This window comes from Ammodytes marinus, assembly GCF_949987685.1.
Source record: "Ammodytes marinus genome assembly, chromosome: 6".
NCBI lineage: Eukaryota > Metazoa > Chordata > Actinopteri > Uranoscopiformes > Ammodytidae > Ammodytes > Ammodytes marinus.
In genome coordinates, this window is record NC_137235.1 from 15,330,641 (window position 1) to 15,354,403 (window position 23,763).

Consider the following 23,763-nt stretch of genomic DNA (forward strand, 5'->3'; position numbering starts at 1 on the left):
TCAGCTGTACTGTGATGCATTCAACACAAAGACACAGAGCAGCTTTATGCTTGAGGACATCCTGAAATCTTATATTTTATTGGACCATTGGTTGAGTTTTCAGTCACTAGAACATACATCATCACTACCAATTTTGTTTTTCACTTATTCAATGCACAAGTGTTGTCAATATGATGCTACTCAACACCCTCTTTTTATGGGTTGAAAAAATAAATCTGGTCAAGGAATCAATTTTTATGACTTCAGTCTTTTTTTTTTTTAGAAGACACAGCTAATAAACTATTAGTGGACTGTATCTCCAGGGGGATGATAATTAATAACACAAAGTTAGATTTTTAAATGGTTCCACTCTAACTACATTGACATTATTGCCAATATAGAGTTGTCCCACTGCTGGCTAAACACTTTTAGAAGGACTTTTTTCATTGTTGATTCATAATTAACCAGTGCACCATAACTAAACACAGGCTCAGTTTGACACTTAAGTGACAAAAACAAGTAAATAAATACATGTCATGGACACGCCATCCATAAACAAATGCAACAAATAAATCATGAACAATGATACAAAAATTAAATTTAAAACAGGAGTGTTATCCCAAATGTTGGTACAGATGTTTTTGTGAAACATGCCATTACTTAATCTAATGAAGAAAACATTGTTGACTGATGTCAATGCTGCCCTTACCTAAATATTTTACAAAGTAGGTATGACATGCAGCTTCAATGAGTAGGTGGTTCTATCCATAATGTCCAGTGCAACACACATCTGCTGCGTCATTTGATGCACATCAATTGACTCAGGAGCATTGTCATAAAATTGCTGCTCTTCTGAAGTGTTGGCGCATGTCAATAGGATGGTTACATAACCCAAAGGCTTTATGTGCATCAACCTGTAATGAGACACATCCAGACACTGCAGGTGTGTGTTGCTCTTTAATGTTTGGGTAAAAATATGTTTTTATGGAGGCAGTCGAAGTGATCATAAATGAAAACAATCATCCGGAGACAATGAAAATCAGTATCTTTGGTGGTTTCATCCTTGTCCACTGACCTTTTGCACCTCTAAATCATACAACAAATATTGGCTTGACCCGTTTCTACGAGGTGAGATGACCAACAAATGGCAATTTCTGTGATTGGCATTAATTACAAAGCCAATGAAAGGACTGAGGAGGAAGAAAATGTGATGCCTAACAATTCCACTTCACTGATCCTTGGGACAGTAGACTTAAAAACAGAAATGAGACGTGTGTTTGGAGTATGCAGGTTTCTGTAAACATTAGTTTTTAAGTCAGATTCACTGCGACAAACAGAAAAAGGATATTACGGTAATCATCAATTAAGGCATTGACACAGGCAGACCTGTGCATTTCACCAGAGTAAAAAACAGAACAGAAAAAAAATATATGTACACAGGTACAGTTTAAGTGCTACTCAAGCAGCCTCATGTTCCACTGGCGAGATATCTGGTGCAAGAAATACTGAAACCAGGACTGGCCTTTTCTTGCTCGACAGGGGGGAGATTTGAGCTAGGGCCAGGAGCTTTGCCTTGTCAGATAACATACTGGAGGGGGCAAGATCTTGGCCCTGGCCCAGGTTATTGGGACACAACAATTTACAGGAAAGAAGGGAAGTAAGGACACAAGAGGCTTGTGGACGACATCATCTACCAAGGTGTCAGCGGGTTTCTCCATTGCGGCTGAAGAAGTACCTGACCGGAGGACAAGCCAGGTCATCATCTCCGTCTGCCTCTGGAGCCAATGACATAGTGAGGTCAACATAGCGCCGGTCCACTGAAGGCTTGATCAGCTTCTGCATTCTGCGTGGAGAGTCACAGCAGGCAAGGTTAGGTGCATCTGTTCAGTTTTCACAATGACTGAATGATTTAAGTGACAAGGACAATTATTTTAAATTGGCTTAAAAAGAGGACCAGTTACAGATTGACGAAGCTTCTCACTAGCCCTTTTTAACTAACTAAGAACACAGGGTCATGAAGCAATTAATGAAGACCATCTACCCTGCTGAAGTGTATTTGATCCCTGTTTTGGGAGTGGGCAAGCAGAGGGGTACAGTATTCCTCAGTGGGAGTATCACAAAAAAAAAGTGTATCATGAAACACTTACGTTAGTTTGAGTCTCTTTGAGTGTCCAGGCATCACAGGAACATAAAGCATTTTCACACCATGGACGACCATAGTTGGTTCAATTCCATACTTTTCCTAAAAGAAAAAAAAATTACAAGTATAACTACAAAGAAAAAATATAAAACCCCAGGAAATACTATAACATGGTATCAGCATCTCAATTGCTAATACACCACAATACGTGTAAATTTTTCTTACCCTCACTGCATTAATGAAGTCAGAGAGAGTGAAATCCTCATGGCCATAAATAGTCCAAAAGTCCCAAATGGAGAAGTAGATGTTGTCCCTGGGAAAGACATCACAGAGCTGTTACCACATTGCATTGCAATAATAATGGGTAGCCTGGAAATCCAGACCCATATCTAGAACGATAGAGGGTCTGGCCACGATCAATAGTAATTCCCAACTCAAGGGGCGGCTCCTACTCATGCATTTCAAATGCCACTGCACGCAATTGGATAGCACTACAAACAATCAGAGCAATGAACAAGGTTACGTATTAAGCCCCGTTCGTTTAGCGACCAGCGGGATTAACGGTTAAATTAAACTTTTGCCGGGGTCGGTCGGCAAAACAGAACATTCCTCTTACTTGCTAATGAAAGATTTCAGTGCCGTCTTCCAAATTGTAAAGGGTCGAGGCTAAAGCCGTCTCAAACTCAAACAACATATCTGCAGCCATCTTTGATGTTAACTATCATGGCTTCGGCGGCACACTGTCGTCATCCGGTTAAGTCAGCCCCTGAGCACCATACATAGGGCTCTGGCCCGCCCATATCAGATAGAGCCAATTGAAACGTAGCTCAGGATTTCTTGACATATTTAATGAGCTTCAATGGAGAGTGTCCAGACCAACAGGCGCAGAACATTTTATTTGCCAGCGCCTAGCAGCAGGTCTGGATTTCTATGCTAGCTTTTGGGGTCATCTTGCAGTAGATTTTCCTCTTTCTTTCTTAGCTTACATGTTATAGACTTGACTTTCTTTGCAGGTCAGGTGGTCAAAACAGAAATGCTATCCTGCCAGGAAACCGGTTCCAGTGAGTAGTGTGAGCGACAGTGAGCTTGATAACTTGTATGTAACCCTACCTGATAAGCATCCGTTTCACTGGGGCAGGCTCAGTGAGCACCATGACAGGGATGGCCAAGTTAAAGAAGCAGTTTTTGAAAGACTCAAACTCATAGTCTCCAACCACCTTGATCAACTCGAGGGCCACCTGAGTACAACAAAATAACAAACTTGTTGACACACGTTAAATACGTTAAATTGCCCAATATTTACAGGTGTTTCAAAACCAAGGCTCAATTAACCATCAAAATATGGAACATTTCAAACTGTTCTCACCAATCCAGCCACAGCAGCTGTTGACGTGGCGATAGCGGGGATGATCTTGCCAGCGATGCGTTTGGTCTTGAGTCTGTCAGCTGGCTCAATGGAGTACATCCTGGCTCTGAGAGACGATGCTGCTGTGACAAAGTCCATGTGGCCGTTGCTGTCATCATCCTTCTCAAACTGCAGCGGACTCATCTGTAACTTCTCTGCATGTGAAAGCAAAGCCATCATTAATAACTAGATTACTAGAGGTAGTATGTTTGTTATATAGGCTTGTCCATTTTATATGATGGGAAAAGGGGAGTGTTCCCTAACTATTCACACCGTTATGGATATAATCAATACCATTCCAGGTTTTGGATTGGAAATTTAGCAGTAATCTTGAATACTGATTTACAAATCCACCTGTTGAGTATTTGAAGTGTTTTAATTTAATTATGAACCTGGTGTGACACCGTCCATAGCAATGGCCTGTTCCAACTGTGAGATGGCCTCCCTCTCCTCCTCACTGCTTAGAGGCATCTTCATCTGATCAGGCTTCTTAGCTGACTCGTCAGTCACTATACTCTGAAAAGGGACACGTCCGCAACAGTCAACAACATTTGTAATTTTTACACTCAGAAATAATTCAAGTATCAGATGGAGAGGCTTACCTTCTCTGAGGGTCTGTACTCTGGAATCTTGATTTCTGAGAGCAACCTGGTCACCGCCTCTTCAGAGAGATCCTAAGAAAGAAGAAAAGGGTCAGTGAGTGAGTGAGTGGGTGTGTGTGTGTGTGTGTTTGAGAGAGTCGGTGCATGTACATGACATACCTTTTCTGAGTAAGGGATGTTATAAATCCCCGCAAAGAGCCGGGCAGTGCTGACAATGAAAGTGAAGTGCCTGATAAGAAAAGAGGAGGGTTTGTTGAGCCTAGATAATTAAACATACATTAAATGCAATAAAAGCAATGACGGTATTGTATGTATTGGCTCGTAAACTGTAATATAACACCGTACTCACAAAGAGTCTTTTAGGTCAAAATCAAAAGGAGCTGGAGGTCTTTTGGGGGACTGCCAAAATAAACCTAAGAGATGGGAGAAGAATTCTCTATTAGCTTTGCTTTTGAGTACACTTAATACTGCAATTATGCATACTCAATTGTTGTGAAATACTTTAAAGTATAAATGTGCTCGACAAACTTACTTCCGTCCTTTAACCTTGTGTCCAGGGGGAAAGAGTGCAACAGTTGTAGAGCCTACATAAGAAAACACCAATGTTAGCAATGCATATCATTGTGGTGCTTGTACCAACAAACATGTACATATATTCTATTAATTGTATCTTTATTTTTAAGCAGGAGACTCATTACCTTTCTCTTGTAATACTTTTCAAATTTCAGACGGGCAATAGTGATGCAATGTTCCCACTGGCTAGGCCGTCTGCTCAGAAGTTTAATGACCTGGAAGGCCCCCTCCATACTTTCCCCTGCCTGCATCCTCTACACACACAGACACACACACACACACACACACACAAAGATGAAACATCTTTTAAAACAGTGTTTATTCAAAAGAAGTAATACATTACTGCATCAAAACAAAGACTACTTAAAATAAATAAAAACTATTCAAAGCATACAAAGTCTTACCTGTAGCACCCCTTCAGCTGACGGATGGGTTTGCCAGAATGTGGTGTACATGGATGGCTTGTGGACAAACGCATTCTCAAACTAGACAAACCCAAGGGAAAAGTAGAATATTCAGAAAATGACAAAATAAAAAAAAATATAGCAAGAATAATTGGGTTTTAAGCAGGCAAACCTTGTCTCTGGCCCATTGAATGGTGTGCTCTATGACAGAAGGGAAAGACTTTAGAGTGCAGAATGGAATCTCCTCTTCTGGGGGATCCCTCTGGTGAGCAAAGGAAAGGATAGATTTAGGAACACTGTAAAGTTGAAGGTCTGTGTTCATACGACAGGTCTGGTATATGCGAGTGGAATATTGCAGGGAAATTAACTAATGGGGTGAACAAAACAAACGTGGTCAGGCGCGCACACACACACACACGTCTCTCACATGGCTATTGTAGGACTCTGTCAAATTTGGCACGATGATCTCTGTGTGTCCTTTAGTTCCCATAGTTCCAGAGTCAAGGAGAGGTCTCTGATTGGATACACAGCGGCTGAAAATGTAATACACAAAGAAGCACAATATCAGTTTCAATTTCATATGATGACTACTAAATTCATAAAAAGCATGTTGCCTCTGGGTTTACGATGAGGGGGTGGGTTAATAAGTCAGTGTCAATCATTAGGGCCACTAGAAATGCTTGAATGCTTTAGAATGTATGGATTGCATCCCTTCAATATTAGCGCCAATACCTGTCTACATATCTCCGGGCCTCGACGTTGTCCAGCGCGGTGACCACTAGGTTGAGGCGGGAGTAGAAGGAGTCGTTGTAGATGTTCTCAGTAGCCGGGCAAACCTTGTTGAGGTGGGCATCCACCTGCAGGTCTGGGTTGATATCGTGAGTGGCTTCCGCTGCTGTGGTACTCTTGGGTTTCTGAGACACAGGAAGATTGAATTGTGTGTGAATGTCTGTGGTTACATTTCTGATCAAGTTTCTCCTTAAAAAAGGTGAGTCAAGGAACTTTCAGGTCCGTGTTAATTCTTGCACCCTCTTTGGACAAGGGCGGTAGTACTCACTACGCCAGCTGTAGTTCCTGGGTGAGCGTACCCATGACAAAAGCATTAAGAAAAACTATATAAAAAGATAGCATTCTTTGCATTGATGGTTTCTATTGTTGTAATTAATGATCATCAGAGAAAAAAATTAGACCGTTTCAGAAATATTTAAAAGTTCCTCGTAGCACCTTTAACCAATTTTATCAGAGTGCTTTCTGCCAGTCTTATCCCATATATTTCTATTTTTCTCCTAGTAAAGTTTAGGGAATGGATGAGAAGGGTGGTGAAATAAAGTAAAAAGGCATTAGGAAGTGGACATCTGTTCACCTGTATATGATGTGGTCTGAAGAGAAACTGACGATTGAGGTTGGACTTTTCTATAAGGTCTGGGTCGGTGATGCATACCTGAGAATTGAAAGATGCAAATTAATTCTAAAAAACATATCGCCAAGCAAGGACATATTGCAATACATGAAGAATACATTCAAAACAAACAACTTTTCCTGTCTTCGCTTTCCAACTCTCCGACATAGATCAAAAATCCCCGACAATTTTTTTATTTTTTTAAATAACACAGAAGAGGAAACAGAATGACTGCCCACCTCTCCTGAGTTCTTGGCCAATCCCACTCCTAACAAGGCAAAGTTTTTCAGCATCTCACAGCCTATGGCCCCGCAGCCCACCTGGAAGAGAAAACATTGAAGAATTCACATGGAAATTAACCAGTAAAACAATTCAATATGGAAGTGTCCTTCTATGTACTGCACAACTCTTACCATGAAGACCCTGAGCTTGTGCAGTTTTAGACACATTGATTCACCGATGCAAGCTCGTAGGCCATCATATCGATCGCCCTTTGGTAAAAACTCCTCAGCAGAAAGAGACTGAAGTGGCCTGACAACCTCCATGGCATCAAGATAAAACTGAACACGGGAGACACCGAGAAGAAGATACAATCAACAATTAAGAGTAATTTTAAAAAGTGTGAAAACAATGTCTTTAAAAAGTAATCTCTCCATTGTTGTGTTGGAATGGAAAGGAGATAGATTGAGCTGTTTCTAACAATAATCAACAAACAAAATTCAAACATAAAATTTCAAAAAGATGCCCATAGTTGAAATGCAGTAACCTACCCATTGCTGCAGTGGTGCAAACTTCCCTGTAATGGCCTTCAGAACTTCCTGGCTGGCTAGACCTCCTACAGCTGCTGCTAACGGAGGAAGAGTTCCCCTGGCTGTTCTCGACAGACATCGCACCAACTCACTATTCACAGAAGCCTGGTAAGAGATAAATTGAGAGGAAGGAAAAAGAAAGATGCGAGTGAGTGAGTGAGTGAGTGTGTGTGTGTGTGTGTGTGTGCATGCATTCATTTGTTTGTCAAAGAGGACATCTGCATCTTTGCAGAAAAAAAAAAAACATGCACTCACTTTGTTCCTGAGAGTTGCATTCACTTCTTCAGTAAGCTTCAGTAAAACCTCAGCATCCTGTAAACACCTGATAACATCAAAGAGAAACTGCTCACAACTGAACGTGTCACATTTTAACATCTTCACAAATAGAAAAACCAAAACCAATCCTAAGATACTATTAGAATACAAAAAGTAGAGAAAAGAGATGGGATGTAGACAGTCAAAAGCAGTTCATTTGTTTACCCAATGTTGGGTAGTCTACTGTGCTGCTCCTGGAAGGTGTCCAGAGCCAACATCGATGCATGGATCTGTAGTGGGGCCTGGAGGGTAGATAAAAAAAAATGAAATAAGAAGTGGTGAGGAAATTGCTTGGCTGAACTAAAGTAAAACTGACAAGACGTTTTTTAACAATAATCTGTATCAATAATTAAGGTTAACTTTTAACTGAAATGTCTGGCTTCAAATAAAACTAACATTAGCAATCCTTGATCACATCTCAGAAAGCTGGTTATTACGACGTTCTGTTAACCCAGGAAACCAAGAATAAGCACAAAACTACAGCATAGGAGAAAGCCAAGAGTAGCCATGTGTGATCCTTTAAATTCAAAGAAAACGAGTTACCGGTATTCCTTTTTCATGACCTGCCATTATAATGTGTCAGGAAAAGGCTTTAAATTCTCTCACCTCTGGTTTACTTAAGTCTGGAGTCAAGACTTGAGGATCACACAACTGTTTCTCTAGTGTCTCCTGAAATACAGAAATGCAAGGACACACACAATTTGATGATTTAGAAATGAATGCATCGTTTTTTGTTAAGACTGTGGTAGTTTCGGTTGATATGACGACTAGTAACTTACAAATGTGTATGTCTTAGAGGTTTTCACCAGAACAAAGAAACCTCCATGTGCATATGGTTGTAATTGGGAAGTGTCTCCTATTGCAAAGCTGTGAGGGGAAAGGACTAATGCCACACACGCATTCAAAAGAGACACACACACACACACACACACACACACACAAATGGCTTAGATTAGTTTAATGCACTATTATATACCCTTGAACATAAAATGTCTAACCAAAACTGCGTGTGGCATAGTTCAAAATATTACACAAGTCATGGACCAAGAATATTAGGAAAAAAGTATGTTATACCTTGTAAAAAAAGTTAAACCATATTCTAAATGCTGTGCAAATCTGTGATGCTGGTGTGATACAACTGCAATTACGTAGAAATAATACCTGAAACCTGTCGCGTGTTGCTGTTGAGTTCCTCCATGCCATTGACCTCTCTGAAGACAACACTCTGACCTGTCTGTAGGCCATGCGGTTGCTTGTCCATGCAGGTAACTACGCCAGGATCGGCCTGAATGGTCAAAAGTCAAACAATTTGATTTTGAATTTTTTGAAGCAGACATCGTCTTCATTGGCAGATATAAGATGCATTGTGTAGGCTGTTAAAAATGTCTGTAGTGTTTTTGGACTACCTGAGTGATAGTTTGGATGAAAATCTCCTTGGACTCCTCGCCTGTGGGATCTGACACCTCAAACTCTTCTCCAAAATCGCAAAACACTCGAACACAGATTCCATATGCATCACAGGCAATGAACTGGCAAGGGACATAAAGGTAAAACACTTGTGTTATTACAGAGGCAAAAAAGGTTTTGGTTCGACTTGGTTGTAAATCCGCAATGTAAAATCTCTACATGGGCTGTGGGACTTACTCTGATTGGTGGTTGTTGTGAGTGGCAGAACTCATTCAGTCTCTTCTGTAGGCTCAATCTGGCTTCAGTCAGAATCACACACTGGGAGGAGAGAGCAGAGCTAACCGTCAGACATTAAATGTTAACCCGTAGTCTCCAGAGCAGAAAACAATGCAGGTTTTGACTCAGGTTAGGTCTGCAAACCAAATGAAACCGTTTCATGAATGAACAAATGAACAGCAGCCAGTGGATAGATATACACCATCGCTGAAAGTTTCATCAAATGCCAAACAGATATTTTGGCAGTTACAACCTTTCTAATTTTGACCTATAGCTGGAGCATTTACCATCACCTGAGAGAGAAGCAGTATTTAGCTGGTTCACTCAATGCTGTTAGCAATATGATTGGGAACAACTAAGCATCTGGATTGACATGGGATCACGCTGAAGGAGTTGTTTGAGAATTTTTTTTAATCGACATTAAAAACATGTCCAACTCATCGTCTCTATTAGCATCTACTGAAACTGCTATTAATCCAAACTGATCACTACCTCTGTCCTACCTGAGAGAATAGACTAAAGACTTTGCGGCCACCTTATATAAGTCTACAAAGGTTTGATGTTTTTAAGAACGCCTTACCTGATACTTTGTAAGAAAGCTGAGGTCAGTGTTGTCATCCAGAGCAGAGGAAGACTTGTCAACGTGGACATAAGGGTTCAACTCTGCAACCCGATGGCACACTGCCTCCACCCTGTGGAAGAAAAGCAAATATGGCTGATGAATAAAAGACAGAAATACACATTTTCATAGGTGCAGTTGGCAGTTGCAATCAAAATGATTCAACCCCCATTGCAAATAAGTTTTTTTTTGCAAAATCTACAAACTTAAGCATTTTGGAATGAACAAATAAAACAAGGGCAATTCAAATAGCTCAACATACTTAATATCTAAAAGTGGTTTCTCCAAATCCAACACAAAATGCCACTTTTGATGACTTCTGCAGTCTCAAAATTATTCAAGTGTTTCAGTACTTAGTAGAGCTCCCTTTTCCTGCAAAACATGATGCATAAGTCAGGCGACTTATGGAATCTTCCAGGACTTCTTCTGAAACCAAGCATTGGTAGACTGATCATTGTTGCTTAGGATCATTGTCTTGTTTGAAGGTCCAATGACGCCCAAGCTTCAGCTTTCTCACAGACGGCATAACATTTTCTCCAAGGACTTCCTGATATTTGATAGAATCCATCTTGCCCTCGACACGCTGCAGTTTGCCAGTGCCAGAGGAAGCAAAACGGCCCCAGAGCATCACAGATCCCCCGCCATGCTTCACTGTGGGCAGGTTGTTCTTTCAGCATATGCTTCATTCTTCATCCTCCAGACATACCGCTGATCCATAGGCACGAAAAGTAGTAGTGGTCTACTTCTTGGTATTCAGGCATGGATGCCACCCACCAAGTCTTGCTGCAGGTCTTTTGCAGTAACTCGAGGGTTTTTGCCTCTTCAGGAATCTGGTGGCAGCCCATGAAAGCTTCCCCTTTCTGCCTCGTCCAGGTAGTGTAGCCAGTGTTTCTTTACTGTTGAAGTTGTGAACAATGCTTCCAACTATAGCTCTAGCAACATTCAGTGCCTGCCTTTGCTATCTTTTTGTATGTCTTATATTGTATATGGGATTCTATTAAGGGGGTTGAATAAGTTTGAGACCGCAATAGTCATTTTGTGTTGGATTTCTAGAAACCACTTGTGAAAATGAGTCATGTTGAGCTATTTGAATTGTCCTTTTTTGATCTGTTTATTGCAAACACATGAAGGTTTGTACATTTTGACCATAAACCTAATTTGCACTGGGGGGTCAAACTGTATGTGGATTAAAGGACAGTGTGTGTCTTATATATATATATATATATATAATGGATTGCAAATGAAGTCAGATATTTTACCTTCCCCTATGGCTCAACACATCATCTTTGTGGATGAAGAAGTTGGAGCCCAGATCGCAGGTCTCACATTGCTTTGTATCATGAAGGGTGACTGTCTGCGCAAACACACAGACACACACAAATGTAGCTAAGGCTACAGGAAGAACCATTCTCAAGACACACCATATTTAAAAAATGTATACCGTCACAATATTCAGTGAGAGTGCATACCTTCACACCAGCCAGGACAATATTCTTTGCTGTGAAAACCAAAAGTCAAGAAAGTTGGTGTCAATTGGTGATGCTGCAGATCATGTGATTACTAAGATATAGTGGTATTACTAAGTCAGTGGTATTACGCCTACCTATCTCAATTCCCATTCCTCCCATCCCACTCAGGAAGACAGAGGACTGGGCCATCTGGTGCATGGCACTGTCTCCCAGCACATATCGCTGGCGGCTGGACAGAGGGGAATGAAGGAAGAGGAAGTGTAAGGCAAAAGTGCTAGAGAGTATCTGCTACTACTGACTATACTAAACATGCAGCATGTTAAGGTACAGTCCCATCTGAACTGCCATGAAACTTTTCGCTTATTAAGACAAATCACACTGGACTGTGATGTACAGGCTTGTAAAGATAGACTTGCCTGTAAAGAGAGTCGTCGATCTCCATCGAGTCTGCAGCCATGCCGGGAGGGGAAGAGGGGGGAAATCAACTGTCCCACAGATAGCGACAATACCTGTTCAAAAAAATATACACGCCACGTTTGTCAAGGCTCAGAAACATTTGGTTGTTAGAGGCAATGATCTATAACCAACGCCCTGCTGACTGCTGTAGGTTAGCTAAGTGGCTAACTTACTCTAAATGCCAGCTAACTCTAAGCTAAGTTGTCAGCGATGTTGTTGTCCTGTCAACTGTAAGACGCTCGCCGAGCACGTTGATTGTCTTGAACAAATGAAGGCCACGTCTTGTATCAGTCAAATGTGTGTAGCTTCCATAATGCCGCTGGTTCTTTTACGAACCAGCTGAAGGAGGCTCAGCGTTAGCAGCTACCGCGAGCTAGCACTGATTGCCACTGCTACCTGGAGCCGGTGGCGAGGACACTTGTCATGAACTCGTTAAAAGTGAAAACACAAAGTTTAGTCTACAAATTACTCTCCAGGGCAAACAGCTGGTTTTAGTATCATCAATATCACCAATCGTTCTGAACAAATCGTTGTTAATGGTGTTAAAAAGAGACAAATAATCATGCGCATCTACCTGTCAGTATACACGACGAGCTGTAGCGAATGAATGGCTGTGACTGGTTAAAAACAAGGAGTGATTCCGGGTTGCCGCAATCACGTGACATAGGTCATCGAATAGAATTACAGTATTTATCAGGACTACGTTTGTGATAAAAACGTCACTTATTTTGGGAGTTTTAACCACTAACTAAATATAAAATATAACATTTCCAGATTATAGCTCAATAAAAAAACTATAGAGCATTATAGATATTATTATTATTATTATTATTATTATTATTATTATTATTATTATTATTATTATTATTATTATTATTATTATTATTATTATTATTATTATTAGGCTACTAAGCAAGCAAGATTCTAAATCTGAATCAGGTTTATTGCCAGGGAGGAATTTGTACACACATCCAAGGAATTTGATGTGGTCCCGCACAATAACCATACAATAAACATACACATAAACACAATGAACATAAGGAAAAAATACGCAATTATCCATTGTGCAGTATGAAAATTCTGATCAAATTGTTTGACTGACCAGTGAAACATTATTTCAATAAGCTCCATTTTGGGAAAGTAAAGACAGATTGCTGAACCAGTCTCAGCCAGAGAGACAGAATAGAAAAAATACATAACAGGGTTCTTCAGTTCACCGTTCTTACACTGTTTACAGAAACAAAGGTCAACAGCCGAGTGAAACATTTACATCCCATGGACTCCTATTCTAGGTGATGATGCAAGGCAAATATCAAGTCTGCTGTGCTTAATAGCCTACATTTCATATGCAACTTGTGTATTTTTATGTGTGTGTGTGTGTGTGTGTGTGTGTGTGTGTGTGTGTGTGTGTGTGTGTGTGTGTGTGTGTGTGTGTGTGCGCGTGTGTGTGTGTGTGTCATAGATAGTAAGGTGTGTGTGTGAGAGAGGGAGAGAGAGAGAGAGGGTGACAGAAAGAGAACATTTGTTTGTGTGTCCGTGTAAGGTCTGTACATGTGTCTCAAAATCCACTTGGCCTGAAGTTAAAAAAATTACCTATGTCAGCTATTTCACCTGATAATGAAGCTGCAGTGTTTTTTTGATGTCAGTTGGTCAGAGACAGTATCCCTCAACTTCAGACTTTAGAGAGACCCTCCCTCTAATCATATTGGTCAAAGACACACACAGGAACCTCCCTCCCTGAACTAGGGCCAAACTAATACACATGCACACAACACACTCTAAACTCCAAAGTACCACCTTGATCTTTCGGACACCAGGCCACAGATTTACTCTCTTGTAGCAATGTGGTGCAGTCGTATGGCACTGCGTCGGCTCCAGCGGATAGCTGTTACTCCTTTGAATACCACTGGATCTCTAACAAGCATCGTGCAGAGGGAGATGTCAACCCTGCCACGGGTGTATATCACCCGACAGATCCCACCCGAGGGCCTGAAGATCCTACGTCAATCTGGAAAGTGAGTCATGGCAACTTAAGATACATTATTTTCACATGGAACATTTTATTGTATGACCAATGCATTGGATGATCGTGTAGCCAGCTGATATGACTGATCCCTTTTGTGAATTTTTACTTTCCGCTTTGCAAAGTTCATCATTCACTTCTTTGAGTAAACAGGATCGCTAATGTTTACCCGTCAGTCAGATAAGACTGACAGACTAAAAGGTATTCCCCAACAGTAGAGTTGAAGAATGCTCTCACTGCACCCGAATTCCCAGTGTTTCAATGAGGGCTGACAGTTTAGTCATATACTGTAGTTATACAGAAATGAAATGGACTAGAGAGGGGAATGACATACAGAGAACGACCCGGGCCGGATTCGAACCTGACGAGGACTGAGCCTCTATAGGGGGTTGGGGGTCATTATAAACATGCTTTGATTGAAACATCACTGAATTTTCCTTCTGTAATTAAGAAATAAATAGTTTTTACTTGGATTTTCATCATGGTATGGGTTTCTCCAGGGTGCAGTATGAGCTGTGGGACTCAGACGATGTCCCTGTGCCCAGGGAGGAACTGCTTAAGAAGGTCAAAGGCGTCGACGCTCTGCTCTGCGTGCTGACAGAGAAGATTGATGCAGAGTTGTTGGACGCTGCAGGTCTGAGCACAAGCCTTGGATTCAGTCCGAAATAACAAAATCAATAACAATTCCCTCAAATACGACTTGTGTGTGTTTGTGTTCATGTTTGCTTTACTCCTGCAGGTCCAAACCTGAAGGTCCTCAGTACTATGTCAGTGGGGTTTGACCATCTCACTTTGGAGGAACTGAAGAAAAGGTCATTCCTATATTTCTTTTACAAATACTCAAAAAATGTGGGGACATATATTTGCGACCAACATTATGTATAACAAGTGTTTTTTCCACCCTCAGAGGGATTCGTGTGGGTTACACCCCTGATGTTCTGACAGATTCTGTGGCTGAGCTGACTGTGGCTCTGCTGCTCGCTACCTCCAGGAGGCTCATAGAGGCCACACATGAAGCCAAGACGTAATATCACACATAACCTGTTCAAATCTATCCATCCATGCATGTTTGTTTGTTTTTTGGGAAAAGGTTAAATGCATATATCTTTTTCTTATCTTTTTCAGTGGTGGCTGGGGCACGTGGAGAACTCTGTGGCTGTGTGGACACGAGCTGGCCGACAGCACTGTGGGTATCATGGGCCTGGGGAGGATTGGTGAGTGTTAAGTATCTTCAACACTACACAGCAACAACATATCGGCTTATCCTCAAGCTTTCTTTGAATGGTATATTTATGGTGCCTCTGTACTCTAAGGTGTGGCTATCGCTGAGCGCCTGGCACCTTTCAAAGTAAAGAAGTTCATCTACACAGACGTGGCCCCAAGGCCGGAGCTGGCCAGTCTTATCAATGCAGAGTTAGGTAAGGGGCCTAAGGGCTGTAGATTTGTTTCTACAAAAAAAGAATTCATGTACTGCACTGGTCGGTCAAAGGCCATTAAATTTCCTTTTACCATTCTTTTTCCTACTATCAGGGATACACAATATTTCAGTATGTTCTCAAAGTATAGTAGGTTAAATAAATCAGATCTTATAAGAATCTCTGTCTCTGGTTCTAGTCTCTTTCGATGAGCTGGCAAAGCAGTCAGATTTCCTGGCCGTGTGCTGTGCTTTAACACCGGAAACGAAGGAGATCTGCAACAAGAACCTCTTCTCCAAGATGAAAAGCACCTCCATCTTTATCAACACAAGCCGGTACTCTTATCTTAAACACAATCACACACTCAAATCACTGTAAGTTAAGTTATTAGTTCTGTCAAAGTCCAGGGTGTGCTACTGTCCCAAAGCCTTGTTATTACTTGGCCATACGTACAGTATCCATGCTTTTCCTGTGTTCCTATAATTCTGCTATTTTCTGTTGTCAGAGGTGGTGTGGTGAACCAGGAGGATCTGTATGAGGCTCTGTCCACTGGGCAGATTGCAGGCGCTGGGTTAGACGTCACTGTTCCTGAGCCACTGCCCATAAGCCACCCACTCTTTACCCTTAACAACTGCGGTGAGTCTGTCGGACCTGCTAGTACTTAAACGCACAATAAAAATAGCAAGATTTTAAGAAACCAATGAATGACAACTTATTATTCCAATGTTGCAATTCTCACTGGCTATCATTTGTCTTTTCAATTCTCTACTCCCACAGTGATTCTCCCTCATATCGCCAGTGCCTCCTATACCACCCGTAATGCCATGTCTGTCCTGGCAGCGAACAACCTCCTCCTCGGCCTAGGGGGTCAGCCCATGATCAAGGAACTCAAACTGTAAGATGAAACTGGCTGCACTCCGACAACTGGACCGTCAGTTCTACTTGTTTATCTAAGTATTCTTTAGGATCCAAATAAAATAAAAATCAGAGCGATTTCAATAGGGCTTTGCACCGTTTTGGTGCTTGGGCCCCAACCAGGACTTTATGTTTGTTGTAACATTAAATCGTGGCTTATTATTGTAGAATCTGTGCCATTTTCCGCTCATATTTCATTAAAAAAAAGTCACCAGCAACACAACTGAATTTCATTCTTTTTTTAATTCAGTCTGTACAACAACTGAACATACTATACAATCTTCAGAGCCTTCAACAGTAAAGACACACACATTTATACCTCTCATGTTTACTCTATGTTAGTTATACAGAAAGAAAGACAAAACAGAGATACTTCAGATTTGGCATATCAACAAAAGCCCAGCTTTTCAAGCTAGAGGGCATAAGGCAGTCGCTTTCATAATCAATTTTGGCCTTTTAAATAATTTTTTAAATAATGGCGTATTAATAAAAGGGTAATACAGTCAATACATTTTTAAGAGGTTCACATTATCTAACAGTTTTAGAAAGACAGCACCATAACATAATAAGCCTTAGCAGGCCACTGTGGGATACATGGAAGCCATTTTTGAGGACGGCATCTATCTACAAAACTGTATTTTTGTCAATCTTCTTCCGAGAAAGAGGAGGAGGCGGAATGTAGGGAACGCAGAGGAACAGACCTCAAGATTAATGAGATTAAACCATCAGCGGTCATTTGAAATTATGTGTACTACTGATTCCATTGTGTGAAGAATTAGAGTGCAAATGGTTGGTTAACTTATGTTTACAGGAATAACATCCTACAAGGCAAAAATATTCTTTCTGAAGGGAAAAGTCAAGAATATCCATTGACAAATGTTTCCAAAAATTAAATTTTTGTACAGGCTGACAGTGTAATAACTCTATAGTAAATGTGGTGCCAACTAGACATGGAAACAATGACCATGTGTTTGACAGTGTAAACGACACAATACAGAAAGCAATTAAGTAGACAAAAAAGGCAAACGTACTTAAAAGTGTTATCTTTTTCATTATGGTTCACTAAGCAGAACTCTACGACACGACATGGACAAGCACTTCAATTAAACTAACAGTCTACCTGTGAAGCTGCTCCTTCACAACCCATCCAAAGAGGGGTTAAAGTTGAAAAAAATCCTCTATATGATGTTTTTCTATGAGCTGCAAATTTAGATTTCTTCTGATTGTGTCTGTGTTATTATTTTAGTCTTAGGCAAGTCCTCGATATAAACATAGCTTTCAAACTCACAGTATGACAGCATTTATCAAGTTACAGGTACACATTGAAATACAGTTATACGTATGTATAAGAAAACAGCAAAAACCAACTGAAACTAACATTCAGAAAAGACACTGCAAATATATTTTGCATTTCACTCATGTGTATTTTCATTTGACAAACTGTGGAAATTTTGTTTTATAGATCACCTGCTAGTAAAAATGCTACAACCTTTAGCTTGCTTAATTGTCCAGATGTAACAGAAGATTGACTGGTCGAAGTGCATAATGGCAATACAGCAACGTATTCACATATAAAAGAAAAAAAGATTTGTCTAAGTGCTTTCATAACACATTCAACATTAAATGCATAATGAGACATGAATAATAAAGCACTGATATCAACTACAATAACAAACATTTAGTTCTTCGTGAGTTGTTTGGTCTCTCCTTCAGGAGAAAAATGATGAAACAAACCACACGCGCAATATTTTACAATTCTGCCCCTTTAGTAAACACACATACTGTACACACAAGACCACCAGCGACCTCGGAAATGGGGCTGATGTGTGGACGACGGTCAGTGAAATAGTTGGCCACAGCTAAACTTTGGGTGGTCATTCCCAGTCAGTAACCAATGTTCGATTGCACATAATGACACAAAATAAGGTGCGTTTAAAGCGCTTTTTTCTGTAGGTTGTTATTTTAGGTCATAAAATGTCATTGCAGTGCAATATGATATCAATATTAGTTCTCAAAAAGAATGCAGTTTCCCATTTGTCCTTAACTTTAACTTGAGGAAACTACAGATATAATTGTTTCAAGGCAAGAGAGGAATTCTCGTAGTCACAATAAGTGTGATTGGCCCCATTTGTGCAAACAGACATATTCTCTTAACTTTAATTGAGATAGCAACACCCTCCAATGATGCTTGGACCTAAAGGCAACTATACTGTAGATCTCACATCAATTGGACATGACTTGGTGGTACATGAATATCCATTATCAGCTATTTAGAAAGGTTAAACTGCTTTTTGGGGGTTGCGCCTGTCCTGTTCAACAAATTCAATCATTGTCTCAAATATTGAGTCCTATAATACTAGTACCAACAACAAGCTAAAAACACAAACCCAACACTAGATTGCCAGTGATCTTTTCTGTTGGTTGAACTATAGTATCACGAATGCACAACCATGACATCCAGACTGAATCTGAATCAGTTTGACCACAGTCTATATGACTGCCCTGGCACTGAATGAGGCAAAGTCAATATGCACAGTTATGAGGAAGCCACTCGTTTACATGATATTTGATATGGATGTTGGTGCTGATCCGCAAAACACTGTATAAATATTGAGTCATGTTTGCTCTCATAAGCGTACCACAACCTGAAGATTTCATTTAACAAGGGCCCACTTGATACCTTTAGAAACACAATGTGCAGCAGCTTTAAAAGCCAAGACTAGACTGGCCAGAATGATATTATTCAAAGTCAAGTTAGATTCCCAGTGATCTTGCATGTATTGACAATGATGGACTCATTATACTCTCATGATATTTCTTCAAAGGAGTATACAGTTTATATTTATAGTCCTCATTCAAGAATCCATAGCAGTAACCGTTTCACGTTTTCCATCCCTATACTCTTTTGCCGCTAATGGTGTTAAAAACTTGATCGTACGGGTTTCTCCGGAAAAAACAAAATTTACGATTAAATAATCAACCCTCTCTTTGGTCTGTCTGCGGGGCCCGGTTAGTTTGTCCAAAACAGCAGAACAGATCGGGCTCCTGGAAAATAAAAACATTTTTGGGACATTTTTGAATTCTCTACTCTGATGTGTTTACCTGGACCCTACAGCAGGGTGTTGGACATGTTACTGTTCTGCCAGCGCAGGCAGGTGGTCTTGGAATGCTTGTATAGGTGGGAGGACTGGCTGAAGCGCTTTCCACACTTGAGACACGCATAGGGTTTCTCTCCCGTGTGGACACGGATGTGTTTCTTGCAGTCAGTCAGGGTGAGGAAAGTCTTGCAGCAGATTTTACAGGCGTATTTCCGAGCTCCCTCCACCACCAAGACATTGTGCTCCGACAGAGCCTTCTTGCACTTGGATAGGACGTCTGCTGAAGCTCGGGTCAGATGAGGGGGGAGGGATGTGGGCCTGCCACTGTTCATCTCATATCCATCAGTCTTGTTTAGAAGCATAGGGTTCCTGAGGCTTGAGGAGGAGGAGGAGGAAGCGGCATCCTGGAGAACACCACTCACTCCTTCTTCTCCTCCCAAGCCGGCGGACATTTTTGGAGCAATTCGTCTGTAACCTGGATAACCCAGAGCAGCTGCGCTCGCTGCTCCTGCTCCCGCAGAGGGTCGCCCCAGGGAGTGGAGCCCCAAACTAGAGCGCTGAAAGTCAAAACCAAACAGATCCATTCCGCCTCGGCCTCCGCTTCCTTTAGGGTTCCCTATACCGTCGTGCATTGGGTGGAGGAATAGAGAATCAGCTTGTATGTTGTCTCCAAAACCGCGTCTCTCAACACCCAGAGGACCTGACTGCAGTAGAGAGCCGGATGGCCCGGCAGCTTCCTGTCTGGGCCGGAAGTGATATGCCACCGAATCGGCAGTCGTCGTGTTAGGGAGGTCGTCCTCTCCGGCAACCAACCCTTCACCGCCATTACCGAAATCCTTAGGGCCGAGGAAGCTAGAAATGCTAAAGCCAGGTTTGCCACCCAGTCCATTATTGCAGCCAAATCCTCCTTCGGCCCCGTGCCCTCCTCCCATGCTGCTCTTGAGGAGAAGCTGAGAGCTGGGTTGGGGTTCAGAGGTGAAGCTCCGATCGCTGCTCTCTGGGCTCAGCTCGGCCTTCTCCTCCTCCTCCCGGCTTCCAGGTTCTGCCGGGTCGCTGCCTTCAGCCTGTGATGTCACATCACTGATTTCATCAGTGGGCTCTGGTGAACTGACCGGCTCTCGTTTAACCACCACCTGTGAAAAGCAAAGGAGGAGTATCATCATCGGCTAGAGGAGATACTGTATGTACACAGTGCATGAGGCAGCTTGACTTGCATGTGTTGAATGCTTTTGCTTCATTCAAGAACTACTTGTAAGAACAGATTTTTTTCTTTTATTTGATTGCACATGGTGTCTTCTTAAATCACTCATATGTCATATGAGGAACCTGTCATAATCACCACTGACTAAATATTTAGTAAACAATAGCTTGAAAAAGGTGTATCAAATTCAACCCTGCCTTCTCTTGCTGTTTTGAGATGAATGGGTTATGATTATTTCTTTTTCACAAACAACGAGTCATGCCACACTTTTACCTTTAGTTCCTGTTCTTCTGCCTCCTCTGTTCCTGATTTGATCTTTACCCCTGCTGTGTTGTCTTGGTCTTCCATGTCCTCCTCCTTGTTAACCCCTCCCTGCATTCTCCCCAAATCCTCACCCTCACAATGTCCACTGTCCGACTGGCTAGGCATCTGAGGATCGTCTTGGGACACCCCTGCTAGGCCACTGAGTGCCACATTCAATTTGGATTCGTCCCCCATCTTGTGGGAGTCCGGGGAGAATAGTGGTCCGTCCTCTCGCTCTGCGCTCGCCCCTCCTTCTCCCAACAGCCCCAGGTTAGGGGCAGAGGGCCTCTGCCGGGGTCTCTCTTCTGACAGGCCCAGGGTCAGATTGGACTTGCGTTTATGGAAGCGTCGGATTGGAAAGGGGGCTCTCTGTTCCAACACTCGACCGCCCACTACATTTCCCACCGTGTTCTCTTCCATCCCACCCAGGGCTGAGCTCACCAAGCTAAGACCCAGCTGCTGCAGGAGGAAGGAGCGCTGCAACTTGGATGTGGCGGCATTAGCTGTGAGGTGAGCGTTAGCTAGGGTAGGGTTTGGGGCTAAATCTGATACTTGCTGCTGCCGGTGCCTTTGCTGCTCTTGCTGCGGTTGGTGGTGGTTAAGTCTGTCTGATGAGGGGGACATGGGCAGGGTGCGTGTGGTCAGGTAGTGTTTGCAGGCCTTGACCACGTTGTTGAGGTGCAGATGTGAGGCAGCAAGGAGGACATCCATGACGTTGCTCTCCCCGAGCATCAGCGTGGAGGTGTACATCATGTCCACCAGAGCAGCAAAAGCTTCGGCCGTCACCACCTGCAGATACAGAGGGAAGTGATGGATCTTCTTATCACAATTTGAAACAGTAGCTAGAGAGTTAAAAAAAAACATTATTATAGTCTGAAGTTGAAAAGTCACTCCCTCCTGATCGCCTTATCAAATCAGGTCAAGTCAAGTCAACCTTATTGTCAATTCTGCAACATATTCCAGGCATACAGAGAAATCAAAAAAGTGTTTCTGTATGACCCATGATGCAATAAAGTAAAGGATAAAAAAGATTGGTGATATACTGTATACTGTAGTACAATATATTCTTAATAGTCCAGAAAGTAAAGCAAAACCAAACGGTATAAAAAAGTTAAGAAATTGAAAATGTGTAATATACAGGATATAATGCACATAAAGCATTAGTATCACACTTATTTTTTTTTACATAATACCCAACCTCGCTGTCCAGCTGGATCATGTTCATGCTAGCATCTCCCTCTGCAACAGTAAACAGGGCTCTGAAGTGGGTGCTGCAGGCCGCCAGCACCGAGCGGTGGGCCTTGAAGTGTCTGCTGCCCACAACGATGACACAGTCGCAGAGCTGACCGTGGACACGCTGATAGTTGAGCTGCTGGAAGATCTGCTCGAAGTGGCCGGGGAAATCCATGGCCCTATATGGAGACAGAGACAGGCTAATGGTTAAAAGGTCCAATTAGGTTGAACAGGAAGTGGAGAGCTGAAGCGGATAGTAGTCGATTATACATACTACTTGCTGTAGTTTGGTCTGGCTTTGCGAGACTAGTAGTCTATCAACATAACGTTTATCAGCAGCAAATTTTATAATCAAATTATTGTTGGAACCGTTTGTCGACCAACAACTTTCCAACATTTGCTGCTTCAGTTCCATCTCCTAAACAACTTACTTGGGTTTCTCTGTCATGTTTTATAGTAAACTAAACATCTGTGAGTTTTGGATAGCTCAATAATGCCCCACCTCCCCCATGTTCTGAACTGATAATGAAAATAAATACTAATTATTGCTGCCTCAAAGGAGTGTAATGATACTGTAGGACTTGTAGGAGAAGGGATAGGAAAGATATAATTAAAGGTGGGACTAGGGTGACGTTTTACACAGATGAAGATAGGTTTCATGTGCCAGTTTTGTTTGAGAAGGCGTTGATGTTATTTGGAGAGGGACCAAATAACCAGACTGTAGTGGCGAGGTGAAAGGCATTGTTTATAACACATAGAGGGCCTCCAAAACTTCTAGTGAGATGAATCAATGTGCACCAAGAAAAGCTTTTCTCACATTGGGAAAGCAATGTGCTGTGAATTAACTTTCAATTTAGTTAGTCCAACTTGCTTACGGTATGTAGTAGTACAACATAACGACTGTATTATCACACAGTAGCTACGGAGCATAGCTACGGAGTGCATCCTGCCTACACTATAGCAACGTCAGATCATGTATTAGGTACTTTGCTAGCAAGCACATTGGCTAACACGAAACCACGTTTCGAGATCAATAAGCACAAACAAAGCATTCGTTTGTTATGGCGGTGAGAGTCAGTAATAACTGAAAATACCTTGATATTTTCCGAAGGCGTAGAGGCAGAAACAGGGCCCCGACCCGAAACAGACAAGGCTAAAGTTAGCTGGCTACTGACCAGCAAATTGCCTGTAAGTTAGCTCGAACAGAGTAGCATACGTTCACTTGTCTACTGGCACCGAAGCAGCTTTTCTTCCTCCATCAAATGCATCTATGGCTAGCTAACATTTCTGCTGTTACGCCCCGCGTCCCCTGCGGTCCACTACCTGACAGTTTAGTCGCATTTATTGGTTTGATTGGGGGGTGGGGGGGGTGCGCAGCAGGACATGTGTCACCGTACAAGCATGGTTTGGATATATTAACAAGCGGAAGGATACTGAATGTTAATTAATTCCACCGGGTCTGACATATATGATTTATCATTTATTATATTGTGTCTCACCCATGGTCTCACCAGTCACCACACACTCAGACGGGTCTTTCCCAACCAGACTCACAGGGTGGCGCTGTGATTCACTCCCACATGAGTCCATGACCTCAGGTGAATGGCTGACGTTTCACCGCAGGAGGTCGCTGCTGCAACTACAGTCAAGATTACCTCTCCATTGCCCCCCATCCATATTTTTTGATCTCGAAAATCATTCTAGACAAATGACTGTTTTTAG

At 42.0% G+C, this 23,763-nt stretch overlaps 3 protein-coding genes across 4 annotated transcripts; 1 reads left to right on the plus strand and 2 right to left on the minus strand.

The window, feature by feature from the left end:
• Positions 1 to 43: 43 nt before the first annotated feature.
• Positions 44 to 12,456, minus strand: uba6 (ubiquitin like modifier activating enzyme 6). The gene is made up of 32 exons (XM_080029458.1): positions 12,428 to 12,456; positions 11,814 to 11,906; positions 11,532 to 11,626; positions 11,398 to 11,426; positions 11,188 to 11,282; positions 9,890 to 10,001; positions 9,271 to 9,351; positions 9,033 to 9,155; positions 8,788 to 8,911; positions 8,406 to 8,509; positions 8,233 to 8,295; positions 7,792 to 7,868; positions 7,567 to 7,633; positions 7,273 to 7,416; positions 6,916 to 7,062; positions 6,742 to 6,822; positions 6,467 to 6,544; positions 5,836 to 6,017; positions 5,531 to 5,636; positions 5,276 to 5,365; positions 5,104 to 5,184; positions 4,825 to 4,953; positions 4,659 to 4,710; positions 4,476 to 4,539; positions 4,286 to 4,355; positions 4,127 to 4,198; positions 3,917 to 4,040; positions 3,486 to 3,679; positions 3,230 to 3,357; positions 2,345 to 2,432; positions 2,127 to 2,221; positions 44 to 1,822 (listed from the first exon to the last, which is right to left on the minus strand). Exons 2-32 carry the CDS (start codon positions 11,852 to 11,854, stop codon positions 1,681 to 1,683), a joined length of 3,078 nt encoding a protein of 1,025 aa, XP_079885584.1. The 5' UTR covers positions 11,855 to 11,906; positions 12,428 to 12,456; the 3' UTR covers positions 44 to 1,680.
• A 1,239-nt stretch (positions 12,457 to 13,695) lies between these two features.
• On the plus strand, positions 13,696 to 16,190 carry grhprb (glyoxylate reductase/hydroxypyruvate reductase b; the record flags this gene model as incomplete). The annotated part of the gene is made up of 9 exons (XM_080029667.1): positions 13,696 to 13,868; positions 14,377 to 14,510; positions 14,616 to 14,688; positions 14,784 to 14,900; positions 15,002 to 15,090; positions 15,190 to 15,294; positions 15,491 to 15,626; positions 15,797 to 15,927; positions 16,069 to 16,190. 9 exons carry the CDS (start codon positions 13,696 to 13,698, stop codon positions 16,188 to 16,190), a joined length of 1,080 nt encoding a protein of 359 aa, XP_079885793.1.
• Positions 16,191 to 16,500: 310 nt separating this feature from the next.
• zbtb5 (zinc finger and BTB domain containing 5) lies at positions 16,501 to 23,620 on the minus strand. 2 transcript variants are annotated; one of them, XM_080029649.1, is made up of 4 exons: positions 23,541 to 23,620; positions 22,007 to 22,220; positions 20,779 to 21,597; positions 16,501 to 20,437 (listed from the first exon to the last, which is right to left on the minus strand). In XM_080029649.1, exons 2-4 carry the CDS (start codon positions 22,214 to 22,216, stop codon positions 19,316 to 19,318), a joined length of 2,151 nt encoding a protein of 716 aa, XP_079885775.1. In that variant the 5' UTR covers positions 22,217 to 22,220; positions 23,541 to 23,620; the 3' UTR covers positions 16,501 to 19,315. The 2 variants fall into 2 exon arrangements, with proteins under 2 accessions (XP_079885775.1, XP_079885774.1); XM_080029648.1 differs by lacking the exon at positions 23,541 to 23,620 and adding an exon at positions 23,136 to 23,292.
• Between the last annotated feature and the right edge of the window lie 143 nt (positions 23,621 to 23,763).